The sequence below is a fragment of the Manacus candei genome, unplaced genomic scaffold, assembly GCF_025592945.1.
Source record: "Manacus candei isolate 608988 ecotype Guabito, Panama unplaced genomic scaffold, ASM2559294v1 h1tg000113l, whole genome shotgun sequence".
NCBI lineage: Eukaryota > Metazoa > Chordata > Aves > Passeriformes > Pipridae > Manacus > Manacus candei.
In genome coordinates, this window is record NW_026138161.1 from 1,836,600 (window position 1) to 1,850,446 (window position 13,847).

The following is a 13,847-nucleotide window of genomic DNA, read 5'->3' on the forward strand; positions in this document are numbered from 1 at the left end:
CAGAGTGAGATAGCCTGAGGCTGTACTTATGCACGTATAATGTAAGTACAGCTGCTCCATTTCTTACTCAAGCAATTCTTGGCTCTAACACCCTCGATTTTTCCATATATGAGAGTAGATAAAAAAATAAATTAAATCCTTTTATTTATGCTAACAAAATCAGGATTAAATTTACTGTAAGCCTGCTAGTGAACGCTCCAACGGCATTAGAATACTTTTATTTAAAGCATTCCAACCTTTGGAAGGGAGACAAAAAACACTCAAAAGCAACGAAAGGAAAACAGTAAGGGAGACTTGCAGGATGAAGAAAGCAACGTGTGCTCAATTTAAAGTGTATGAGAGGAACTTTACTTTTACAGTTGTTACATCCCCACGACCCGATGCAATGCCCTAGTGTCGAACACGCGGCTCTTTTCCTTTGACCAGACAGCATCCAATCCTTCCTCCTGAAACCAATATGGCACAGGACACGAGTGGCCACCCAACGACTGCCGGACGAGCAGCGAACAACAACATTTACACAAACAAAGGTAGTTGCTGGAACTCAAGGAGCGAACGAAAAGCGTTAATTAAACAGACGCACTGATCACACTTGGGCCCGTGTGCTGCCTCCTTCTCGGCCTGCAGCTCCAAGGGACAGCAGTGGGAGCTGTGCAGGGCAGGACATGGCGTTGGGACTGCGGCAGCCTGTGGGTCCCGGGGGTACGGTCGTATCATTGTGGCAAGTGCTTCTTTTGGGTACATCGCACAGTGCAAACCTACTGCCGTGTGAGCCTTTAGAGTCAAGTGACTAATAACATCACAGCGTCCCGTTCACGTTAAACATTCCTTCTCGGAAGTGATAAGTCATCTATAAACTTTAGATACACCCCACTATCCCCACATCAGAGGTAACAATCAGAGGTAACAAAATATTGCAACCCATCAGGTTCTCGTCAGTCTTGTATGATCAATAGCAGAATGACATGTCAGAAACCAAAAATAGTTATGAACAAACAACACTCACCTAAACTCTAAGTACAGGACAAGGTGCTTTTTCTAATTTCACATTGTTGTGTTTTACTCCACCAGGTGAAAAACATGAAGTTTTAGTCCTCCATTCTATCTCAGTTTTTCACAATGGAACATAGTCTTTGAGCATGAGTTTGAGTCCACCCTTTTGTACTGTATGATCATTTCACACAGAAGTCACACTAGCAAATATTTTTTTTTTTTTTGGTAACAGAAATAAAAGACTGTCAAAATCAATGGGCTAAGGGACATGATTTGTTATAAATTTATTTAATCTTCAGTATTTCAGCTTGCACCTTTGCTTCAGCACTTTAAAATAAAATGTTTCAACTATGACAGTAACTGCCTAATTTACATTGCGTCCCAGTCAATGTTCTTAAAAGAAGCTCATATTAATCCCATTAAAACCATGTTGTGTTTGGTGTTGCATATGACTAGTTCCACTTTTTTTTTTTTTTCCAGAATTAACAGTGTCAAGTTCTTACAAAACGTTGAGTTTACAACATTTGTGTGCGCAGACCCAGGAGTACAAACTGTGACCTGATAATCCTGAAACAGTCAGTAGTCTAGGAGGGAATCCTTTTTTACCTCTTTTCCGTGCCTGAAAACAAGAAAACTTCAAATCCTACTGTATATTTAAATGGTAGGAAGAAAAATATACAAGCTTGTATTTATACTGTATTTCTATCAATGGCAACAGGTCATAAATTCATGTTTGCAACTATCACAAAGACTCATGAACACCAATTCAGTTTTATACTGTAAATACTGCTGGATTGATGGTTTAGGATTATCAATTCACTGTTGTCATATGTCTATAACAGTTCAAAAGCATCCTGGAGAAAAATCCCAAAACACATACCTTCTGGTATATAATAATGCAACTGCATTAGCTAAATATATACTGTACATAAGTCTTATCAGCATTTTACCTACCAAAGATGTAAGATTCCACTTTCAAATACAAAGCAGATAGCCAATAATGTATACTTATAATACAGCCCTCTTCTTTTGTTCTTTGTAATTTTTTTTTTCCTCTTTTGTTTTAAACAATTTGGTCACAATGCACCTTTGATATAAAAGCATTTTAAACTTTATTATTAATACTCAGAACATTAGGATTTCCAGAATTCTTTTTTTTTTCAGTAGCATTTGTAGAACCACTTTTGGTAACAAATACAGTAGTTAGGAATGAGCATCCAGATGAGAATGCAGAAGTGTATTATCCAGAATCCTTTCCAGCTAAGACCACAGGGCTGGTACTGTGATGAGTAATAGTACTAGAACCACAAAAACACTAGAGTATGTTTTTTAGAGGCTACATCCTCTTTTGCTGGAACACTTTATAAATACATATTAAAAAGTAAGGCAACAACTCCAAACTGTCCAAACTGCTATCTCAACTCATTTTCCAATTAGATCCGTGACCACTGGAGAGCAATTTCATGCTTGTGTTGTTTAGCACGTGTGTTCTTTCTAAATGGTCCAATAAAAACATACTGTAATAATTTAGCAATTAGTGTTTCTAAACCAACTCTGGTACGTGTCTCCAATGCTGCATCACTAATACTGGTTAGGTACTGAAGTTCAGGGTGTTACCACTGCCCATTTTTTCAAGGATTGTGGACACTAATTTGGATTTGCAATAAAAAGGTGCATGAATCCAAAGCTCCCTTTCCTACTATGTTTATCACCTACTTGTTTTTTTTTTTAACTCCTAATGCTCAAATTAAGGAAGCACCAGAGACAGCCTGGTACTAAAAAAATTCTCACACCAGTAAACAAAACTTTTATTCAGGACCAATGTTTTTCATGGCCCTGATCTGAATGGACATTCAACTCATGAAGATGTGCAAAAGGAAAAAAAAAGTCAAATTACAGTAAAGTTATCCAGAGAAGGAGGATGTTACACAAACTCATAAGGAAATGACAGTCTTTTTTCTCTTTTACTATAAATACACGTAACAGTTTAGCAGAAAGACAAGCTAAATTTTAAGATTGTTCACATTTGAAAGTTGTATTATACTCTCTGCTAATGATAAATAAGGAACAGGTCCTGACAATGGAATTTGACATTGCAATTTTCATCAACAGATCTTTGAAGACTGGTTTTAAAGAAGGGTTAAAACAATGATTATGTTTGCAAAGTTCTGAGAAGTCCATCTGTTGTCCAAACTTTGGATTAAAGTCCTTATTTTTTTCCTTTACTTAGAGACAGGTATATACAGTGCTGTTGTAATAATGAAACAAATGTGAAATCTACTGTAAAGTTGCACAATACAGAAAACTGTTGCTCCATCTTCTACTACATAAATGTGTGACTCCACAGGTTAATAATGCTGTTTTGTTTTTTTGTTAAGTTGGAATTATTCCATCACGTCTAAGACCTCTCTTTAATTCCAAATCCTCCAGTTTTTTCCACAGTTCTTCGCGTTCTTTCTCTTTCTTCTTCTCACTGACAGATGAAATAAAACAAAGTGTTAACAGGAGAGAAGACTGTATAATATTTATGTTAAAATATATGTATTTGACATTATTGGCTGCACTGATTTTCAAGAACACAACTGCAATTTTCCCAAAAAATTTAATTTGTAAAAATATTTTCTTTTTTTCCTTTTTGTTACCTACATAAATGTAACTAAAAGCAGTATGAGAAGAACATAAAACATAAGCTGAGCAAAGTGATAGTGTTCATAGACACTAATTTGTAATGAGGAAGAAAAAATGCAGTGGACTTTTATTATGGGCCTAATGGATTAAGATTATAAAAATTAACATTGCAAACTAAATTATTTAATTATTTTCAACTTTGTTTATGTAAGCATGGCATTTTTTAATATTAAAAATAACAGCCACTTCCTAGAAAAAGTTTTCCCTGATTCTTTTAGAATTGGTATTCTTACTTAACTGACTGGTGGCTTCCATTTAGCTTAGGCACCAGCCAAGGCGAAGTTCAAGCTAAAAGATCTGCCTTTTGTTCACTGAGTCACTCTTTTTCCACACCAAATTCCTACAAGATCTATGTAGCATTTGCTTTAACAACAGACTTTAATGGTTGATTTGACAAAATTAAACAGCAAATCTAACATTTACTTTACCTGCATTGTTTGCTTTCTAAGTTTCCTGTCTCTGCCATAGCTTACTTTGAATAAATCTCCTTGGTACTGTAAGGTACAAAATGCTTTCAAGTTCTATTACATCACCTTATAGGTTTAGAGGAAATGGAAATCTTAACAATGACAGAAACACAGATTCTCTGCTAGTCACATTAGAGAAGTCTTGAAAAATATTTCAGCGGATTAAAAACATCTCTGCACATCTTGATTCAGTCAAAATACCAACATCTGGTTCATTTATTTGGAATTTTAATTTCCCAAGAGTATTTTAAACTTATAAAAAAAAAATACAAATAACTTTCAGACAAATCCCCAAGGAACAGTAAAGAAAAAAAAAAGAGCCCATTGTTACTAAAAGTATTTAAAATTAAATACAAGAATAAGTGAAATAGCCTTACATTTCCAGCCTACCTACCAATATTTATCCTCTAATCATTATGAAATATATGCCTGCTTACCTAAAAGACTGTTAGAGGATGATCACCTCATCCAACTTACCTATTTGGCCTTTCCTAGTCATTAATATTGAACATATTTCTCAAGTTTTAAGTGGTATCATAGCTACCCTTCTGATATGTGGTTTTATTAAAATGCTAAAGATTTTCTGGATACATTAAGGTAAACATCCAAGTAGTTTATACCTTCAGGTATTTGCATGTTTTAAAAATTATAAGCAGTAAACAGAAATGGTGAAATGCTTAGCACCAGCCCTGAACAGGAGATACAACGTCAGCAGGGGCAAGAAAAATTCTTTGTGCAGTTCAGCCAATAAACCTCCCCATTATCCAGCCATGGGATGCTCCACTTCAGTGTCTGGTCCTGTTAAGAGCAGAGTTTCTTATCTGCAAATTGATTTAAGTCACCAACCTCCCTCAGTGAATGGCTGGATTTGATGACCAGTCCCAAAATTCTCTGCCTGTTTCTTAAGAAACCACTGTTGTCTCAACTGCACCAGCAGATTGAACCTTAACTATCAACACCTATCAAGAACTGATCTGGCATCTTCGCTCAAATATATCTCCAAGTCTCTAAAAGTAAAATACCACATTAATGGACTATTTTTACCACTGTCATACCATATCAGTGAACTATGGTAAAATACTATATTAATGAATGATTTTTTGTGTATAAAATTCAAACAAAGCAAAACAAAAGGCCAGTGTTGACTGGAGTCACACAAGTCAAAAAACAGCCTCCAAGAGACTTTCCAGACTGTACTAACAAGGTCTGCTGACATGCAGTGCCCTTTGCTTTGCTTTGGGCAATCCCTGAGTCACAGACAAGGTGTGACTTAAATGAAGTTGCAGATTGTTCAGAGTTCCTGAAATTTCCTCATTTTTTTCACCTGACACTTTGCATGAGGCAAAACTTTTGAGAAAAGATGCCACACTGTAATTGGAAAATGAAGATTAAGGAAAACAAAAGAAAAGACAAAAAGCTACTGGGGTAGAACTAACGATTCTGTGAGTGGTGTACTTAATGGATCCTGCATGCTAAAAGACTCAGATACAGAGCAAGACCTCTGAATAAGAAATGAAAGGGCTGAGAGATGCCTCTCTGCTTTAAGACCACATCCAGCCTACAAACAGCAGTTTGGAAAACAAATCTTAGGGGTTTCCCTTGTGTCTCTTTCCAAAGCTCAGTGTAACTTTTTTTTGTGAAGTCTTAAAGCAAAGTGTTATCTTTAAACTCTTTTTTTTTCTACTATTGAAGACCTTGATATGCTTCAGTCTCCTGGAATGGGGAGTCAAAAAAGGAATTGCTTGAACAATGCGGATTCCTGAGCAATGCAACAGATACTGTATTTAATAAAGGGTAAAGAGCAACCTGCACATATAATCTTACACTTTGCAAGGAGAAGGCTAATGGACAGGCAAGGGGAAAAATGGGGCACTGTGCCTACCATGTGTGAGATTATGCAACTGCACCTGAGTGTAAGGGAAAAACTAAACAGCAGGCCTTATGTACAGCTGACAAAAAAAAAAAGCTTTAAAAAGTTACCGCTGACGATCTGACTTGTAAGTAGCTGTCAGCTCATCAAACATGGTGCTGTTCATTTCCATAAATGCCTTCAACACATTGTAGACTAAAGCCACAATAGCCCTGTGAGAAATTGAAACAGAAGAAAGGAGTCCATTAGTTGCAGGTGAAATCAAACGTGAAATAAAAGTGTCTTCTCTTCCCGGCCTTTCTGTGACCAGTTCTGTTCTTGCAAGTATGATTATGTAAATTCTTCGATTTCAGTGAAACTGCTTTTGATTAACATATTTAAAGGTGAGAATCAGCTTTCCTGTCTCTACTGACTACTGAAATCGAGAAAGCCAAAACTCCAGGGTAAAAGGTAACAACAGAAAGCCATTACATATAACTACAGACTCTTCCCTCATGCTGTGGAGCAGTTCTGAATGCAGCTTCAGGGATTCAAATCATCAATGCTGGCAGAAGGAATAGAATTCAAACACAAAATGAGAGTGATTCATATTTCCTTATGACTTTTCTATGAAGCTGAATATTCACTGCCTCTATGCAAAATACAAGGCTGCATTTCAAGAGTGATTGTACTCATACATTTCATATTCATTTTCCCTTTCACAGTTCCTGATCCACTACTATGGCTGTCATATTCAGACCCAGAGCTGCTTAAGAAACAGCACTTCAGCCAGGAGGCAGTGAATCAACAGAACAAGTGCCAGGAACCTTTGGAGCTAATCCATATAGCAGACAAACTATGTGCCATTGCTCACATACCCCTGTCTCTCTTTCACTTCTTTCAATACACTTTTAATTTTGTTGCCTACGTGGCAAATTTTCTTATAAATATAAAAATTATTTAAATTATATTCTTTATTTTACATGTATCTTTACCTGGTTTATGTGTCAAAAAAACAAAATTCCTGTGGGTATGAACAACCTGCAAACTGGGATACTGGAGTATTCTCATTACCAAAAGCATCCCAGTGCACAGTATAAAGGTTTAGGCAGGAGCAGGGGCATGTTGGAGACTGGTAATGCCATGGAAAGTGTCTTTGTGTGACCAGTCTTAATTACAGAAGCTTTCCAGTAGCACTAGATTTGTCAGGTAAGCACACAAACTTGAGAGCTTGCCTAGGTACAGAACAAAAAGACTAATGTTTGAAAAGATTAAATATTGTATAGTAAGGTCTTAAAACAACTGAGACCTGAATGTAGCACAAGCTCATTAAAAATACTGGGTTTACTACATGGTAACCATCTTGAGTTAGAAAAACTTTTCAACTCAAGTATGGAATACATGGCATCTAACTGTAATAGTATTTTTCATTAAAACACTTTCTACTAGGTCATTCAGTTTAAAATAAAAATGCCTAATTATCAGAATACCAATATGAAGTAACTGTTCAATTACTGTAACAGAGAACAGCTGTATTTCAATAAATTTAGAAAAAAACAACCCAAGAAGAATATACTGATGTCTGTATGCTTCACAGATGTTTAAAAAATACCAGTTCCAGAGGTCTCCCAGAGGTATCAGTCCATGATACAGCCACAAAGCTTTATTAATGCCAAGTGATACTCCTCTAGACAATTTACAATCTGGCTTAAGAGTCAACCAGTTTATAAAAAACTGTGTAGGAGAAAAGCTCGATGAGCAACACTTTTTCCTCAATAACAATGTAACATCTAATTTCTCTTTTTTCCAGCTTGTGAGAAGGTCTATTTTTATCCCGTAAGGTAGAGATTTTTGTACACATACCAGTTAATTAAAAACACTCTGAGACAAGCTCAAGTACAGACTAATTTATATTGGCATTAACAGAGTTGCACTTGCTCAGACCAGCTTTGGGTCTGGATCTCTCCCATTCAGAAACAGTAAAATAAAGTGTAAAGACAAAAAACTTACGGATTCCAGTGTTCTTTAGAAATCCTATAAAGGCTGGAAAACATGATGGGAAGTATAACATTTGAGTTCTCCTCTATCAAACTCATGATGTACTCGTTATTCCAATAATACAGCGCTCTTTCAGCCACCTTTGAGTCAAAGGAATAAATTATTAACAGGAATTCAGATACCTATAATTTTGTAATTTTCCAAAGGAAAAACAAATCACAGAAAAACTTCACAAAGACAAATTAACAGGAGTCATTAGTTTTGGAATTAAACAACTCCAATCAGTAGCATAACATGCATTAATGGAATTAAGTTTCTATCCTGTAATTCTGATCCCACAGCATCCACACTCTCTTTACCCTGAGCAGTATGTTGCTGCTCACTGAAGACCAGGTGCAGACACTGCATTAATGCTGCAGCTGTGGAGGGGAAGAGAGAGCAGAGAGACTTCCCACCTCCCCTTTCCCTCAAAGTCAGGAAGGCTGCAGTCAGAAGGAAGACACCAGTGCTGGGATACCAGAGGAAGGAGACAGAGAAAGGCCCCACAGCTGGGCTGAACAAGGGAGGAGAAACCTTCCCTGTGGGGAAGGTAACAATGACAGTGATCACCTTGGGGAGGAGCTGGGGAGTAGGAGGGAGGATGCTGATCTAAATTATGCTAAAAATAAATGCAGCCCAGGGAAGAGCTGAAAAGTCACATCTGCCTTTGTGCCAGGACAGGTCACTAGGCTTAATATGGAGACACCACAGGCCATGAACTCTAGTGTGATTCCATCTAAATCCTATTCATTTCCCTTCTTCCCTTTATGCAATGTGATGATAAATTTTCTGTCACCTCTAACCAGACATCTCCTGGTTACAGAGGGAAGTAAGTTGGAAAACAACCATATTGCACCAAAAATGGAGAGCAGATACATTCTACATGGTCTATATGGCAGGGACCTGTCACCCACAGTCAGAAGGGCTCAAAGTCTACTTGGATGCAGTTTTTAGGCCTTATGTGGGGCTCAGAACAGCAAGTTCTGGGCTGTAACCCCAGATACCTCTAACATGGAGCTCAGAACTAAACTTCTACTGCAACATATCCTCTTCCACAGAAGGCGAGTATTTAAAACCACATAACATAAAACAATAATTACATTTGCAGGGCTGTTACATTTGAAACTGAGACTATACATTCCTGTACAAACAATAACCTCTACCACTGACCTGAAAATGAGGGCTAGAGACACACTTGGCAATTTGTTTAAACAATGGTTCCTGGATTTTGACAAATTGTGATGGTTCAATTACATCCAAGATTTCCTCCAGCTCTCCTAGGAACATGACCTAAAGACAAGGAAGAAAGCATTAAATATAAAACCTCTAAATCATCTCAATCAGAAAAATGCTGGTAACCCTCAAATTCTACTGCTTCAGGGAGAAATGGAAGCCTCACAAGTTCAGCAAGACCCTCTCCAATAATATGATCAGTTCTACCTTTAGCAGCTTCTGGGTTCAGTCTCTTAAAAGAAGGACAAGTGTGTTCAAGTGCTGTCTTTTCAAATATAGCACTTGTCCTTTACAATAAAATTACCATGGAATACTGGTTCAACTCTCAAAACTTTGCCTCACACGAAGAATTTGACCAAAGCTTAAACTTTGCTAACTGAGGAGAGTCTCTTTATTTTGAATATTGCTTCTAAAAACAAGGTAGAATTACGGTTTTGCTTTTTCACAAAACCTCATTAGGGAAACTCAGATTTGCATCAAGAATTTGAAACAAAAATGCAAAGGCCTAACTGCATCATTTACATGTATAGCAGATAAAACACTAGACAGTAAAATATCTTTCACCCTCCCTGGAAAAATACTACCCTCACATACAAACAATTCCAAGTCTACCAGAGTTTTCCAACCTATCCTCAACTATGTTTATTTTCTCCTCTCAAACAAAAAAAAATGCCATAACAGTTCTCTTCAGAAGTACCAGTGCTAATTTTGTGAATAGAAACCATGGTTATCAAACTTTTCTCTTCATAGTTGAAATTGTCCAAAAAGCCAGAATCCAAGTAGAGAAAAATCATCTCCAAGAAAAAATACCAAGATTCACCACAGCATGTGCTCACTACCAGGAAATATTTAAAGATTCCCTGCTTATTATATTTTAGAGCAAAATAATTCTTTTGTTTTGTTATATTAGCACACCGCTTACCTCTTTCTGACTGCAGGTTTTTGGCCAGAATTTCATTAAACCTCTAATGACCTAAATCAGAAGGGAAAAAAAAGTCAGATTTTTTTATTTTTCTCTCAACAGGGAAAACCATTTACGAGGCAAAAAAAAAAAAAAAGTAGGAAAGAAATATTTACCGGTTCTGTGAGCGAGGGGTCTTTCTCCAGAAACTGTACTATGCAATACGCCAGCTGTGAAGAGGTAAGAATTAAGGAGAATTAAGTCAGAACATTTCTATAAAGAAACCACAAGGACCCAATTTTTAAGAAAAGAGACACTCGAGGTAAGGTGCTATTCAGCTTTCTCAAACTGCATCCGATTTCAAACTGAGATGCACAGTTTGCACTGTGCAAGTGCTCTGAAAGCTCAGCTCGTAAGAAACAACAGGACACTTTACAAAAACAGTCAGAGAGACAAAGTAACACATACAATTAAAATCAGAGCAACTTGCAATGCTAAATACAGTCATACAACCAAATGTTTTGAAACTTCTGTTACTCTCTCAAACTGTGTCTTTTTACACGTTTTATACATCAGCAGAATCATGAGAACTCTTGAAAGATGAGCCAACACCTAAACCCTGGAATAACATATTTAGAAAGCACAGCTTTATCAGCATAAGAAATACTGCACTATCTGAAAGTCAGACAGAAAGGCAACAGGCAGCACTTATCAGAGGAAAAATAATGTTATGAAGGCATAAAAAGATATCTGAGAGCATAAATGCAGTATTAAGAAATCTGTGAGGGAGAATGTTGAAGATCATGCAAAAATGTGGGTATTATTATTCAGAAAGTTGCCAGGGTGAAGAAGAGCCTTGACAGCACCAGACTAAGGAAACCCAAACATCTTCTTGGGAGAGAGAATGGGAAAGGCAAACTTGTGAGAATGCGAAAACAGCAGAAAAACCTACAGACTGCTTAAATACTAAGTAAAATCTCCAAACTATTACAGTTGTATATTAACAATTTTAAGTACCTAATCAGAACAGAAGCAAAATATCTATCAGACAAAGCACATCAAATGAGTTTTTAAAAAAAAAAAAAAACTATTGTATTTTTTCCACATTTCAGAAGTTCCCCCCACCTTTTATGTGCTACATAAATAAATTTCCAAAGCAACCCTAAAAAATATAACTCTGAACAGAAAATATTTTTATAATGTCTACCTGTGCATGGAAGAGTGATAAACTCCTGACAGTGTGTAAAGGGATCAGCACCTTCACCAGAAACTGTTTATGCTCTGCCTTCAGAGGTAAAGCAAAACCATTGATAATACTAGAAATCAGAAAAGAAATATTTGTTAGTGTCATTATCAGAGAAAACAATATGGAGGTCCAAACAAGCACTTTGTAGATTAAAATATATTTAGCAGTAGGCACCTGTTTACAAATAGCAGGCTCATGCCATTTGTAAACAGGTGCTGACTTTGGTCCTGCTTTATATTAGCAGGGCACAAGATGTTTAGGTAGCAATTCAGCTCCAACTTAGGAATAATCACATAAACAGCTGAACAAACCTGTTGCCAAACAGATAAGACCTTGTGTATGTGGTCTGTCAATTCATGTAAGCAAGGTGGTCTTGAGTAATTAACCTACCAAAATTAGATTAACTCGAAACATTCACACTGCTAGTGTGCCTAAAAAAAAAAAGTAATTCTACATCATGTAAGGGTGAAGTGCACAAAATGTAATGCACATACACATGTAAAAATCAATCCAACATTTGGCTGTAACTTGCATCTAGTTTATATTCTTGGCAAAGATGTGACAGAGGTTTGCACGTGGGCTTAAAGATGAGCATGTGCACACATCTGTTTTCAGAATCAGGGCTTATCATAATACTTCTTCCAAATCTGACACTATTCTGGCATGTCCAGAAGGGAAGTCTGAGACAGATAATAAATAAAGACTCGTTTACCTTCCTAAAATTTCCAACAGTTCAGCTACGCCATTGAAGTGTTCAGTTTCATAAACAAATCTAAAAAAAGAAAAGTTAAATATAAGCGATATATCAGTTTCCTAAAGTGTTCATGAGAGAAAAGCACCTTCTTCCACAACTTACCGTAGAAAAATATTATTAATCTGTTTTCGGATAAATGCTCTAAGACCCAGAAACTTGCCATAAATTCTGTGCAAGACTGTTTTTAGGTAGTCTCGTTCTCGAGGGTCTTCGCTGTCAAACAGCTCCAACAGCTGCGTTCAAAGGAAAAAGAGAACTCAAAGAGGGGACATTTGACAAGTGTGACACACAGACTTCTATATAAAAGTAAATTCATGAAAGCACATGCATGCAAAATGTGACATCCATGGTAGCCAAGGTGTAGATATACAGTATTAAAAGAATCTGTTGGAACCCCAGTACATCATCACAAAACTCAGACTGATAAATTTTTGATTAATTGGCTCCAAAATGCCGCTTTTCTTCCTTCCTTCTCCCCAAAATAAATACGTAAGTTCTTAGATGCTGGAATACCTATAAATGAAGACAGCCTGCCTTTTAACATCCACCATTCCCTCACTCTGCAGAACTAAAAGATCCTCATTTGCTCTAATATTCTTGTTCTCACAACACTGTGTCAAGGTCACATTTTTCTAATTGTTTGTAATTTATATGATGAGCTCTTAAGCCTTCCTAGTGATTGCATGGCCTTCATGCTGTGGAAAGCCTCAACAGGGAAGGTCTATGCCAGCACTGGGTCTGCTGTTACAGGATCTTCACCAATTGGCACAAATCAAAGTGCTGGGGGAATTAATTAATTAATAATAATATCAATTTCAATTAAAAAAAACCAAAACAAAACAACCAGCAAAACCAAAATAAAAAGCCAACAGAACCACCCAACAACAGAAGACCCACATTTATTAAGTAGTTCTTAAATAAGATTTTAAAACAGCAAAATGATTATGTGAGACTCAATCAAAAGAAAACATATTCCAGTGTCTTGTCTTGCACAAAATATATCCCAAAACACTGACACCTGAAGTTGTCTCTAAGAATTAAGACATGAAATGAGCAGCAGGAATAGCACCTGCAGATCTTTGTTTTATTCCCCTTGATGCTTATACCACAAAAGTATGAGCTTCCCTTTAGCCACTTTCTTCATTTTTTGACCCCACAACACTGGCTATTCTGGTGGAAATTTGAAAAAAAATGAGAAGGTAAACTTTACTTAAAAACAAAAAACTCAACCACCACCACCACCACCAAATGCATATTAAACAGGGAATTTTAGATAGTAATCATAAGCAACCAGTATCTTTCTTGCATAAAAAAGAAAGTAACCGTCAACCATCACCTGTCTCGCAAAAGAAACAAAGACAGTTTCCAAAGAGGTCTTACAAATGTAACAGATGCTGTCAGAAAATTATTACAGGAATGGCAGAAAGCAAAATTATCTGAGATTTACAAACAGATAAATTATAAATACCTATTACAAGTAGATCTGTCAGTGTATGTATGCTACATACATCTCTGCTAAACTGCTATACAACTTTGAGGAGGTGAAAAAGAAAAAAGGCAGAAAAATATGATTAAAAGTTATTAAGCTGTCTGGGATTTTTGACTTCTAACATGCAGGTCTAGGACTGATGCACATACTCTTCTTCATTGTTTTGGATGTTTCTGCAGCTTGTAATGAG

General features: G+C 36.6%; 1 protein-coding gene across 6 annotated transcripts in view; it reads right to left on the reverse strand.

The window, feature by feature from the left end:
- Window positions 1-2,081: 2,081 nt before the first annotated feature.
- Window positions 2,082-13,847, reverse strand: part of PPP2R5E (protein phosphatase 2 regulatory subunit B'epsilon) — a 77,050-nt gene continuing 65,284 nt past the window's right edge. For all 6 annotated transcript variants that reach the window (XM_051769893.1, XM_051769891.1, XM_051769894.1 and 3 more), the window contains 9 exons: window positions 12,271-12,401; window positions 12,127-12,186; window positions 11,376-11,484; window positions 10,345-10,398; window positions 10,190-10,240; window positions 9,205-9,324; window positions 8,008-8,135; window positions 6,129-6,230; window positions 2,082-3,466 (listed from right to left, as the gene is read on the reverse strand). In XM_051769893.1, coding sequence (XP_051625853.1) covers window positions 3,367-3,466; window positions 6,129-6,230; window positions 8,008-8,135; window positions 9,205-9,324; window positions 10,190-10,240; window positions 10,345-10,398; window positions 11,376-11,484; window positions 12,127-12,186; window positions 12,271-12,401 — 855 coding nt within the window. In that variant the 3' untranslated portion in view covers window positions 2,082-3,366. The remainder of the gene's footprint in view (window positions 3,467-6,128; window positions 6,231-8,007; window positions 8,136-9,204; window positions 9,325-10,189; window positions 10,241-10,344; window positions 10,399-11,375; window positions 11,485-12,126; window positions 12,187-12,270; window positions 12,402-13,847) is intronic.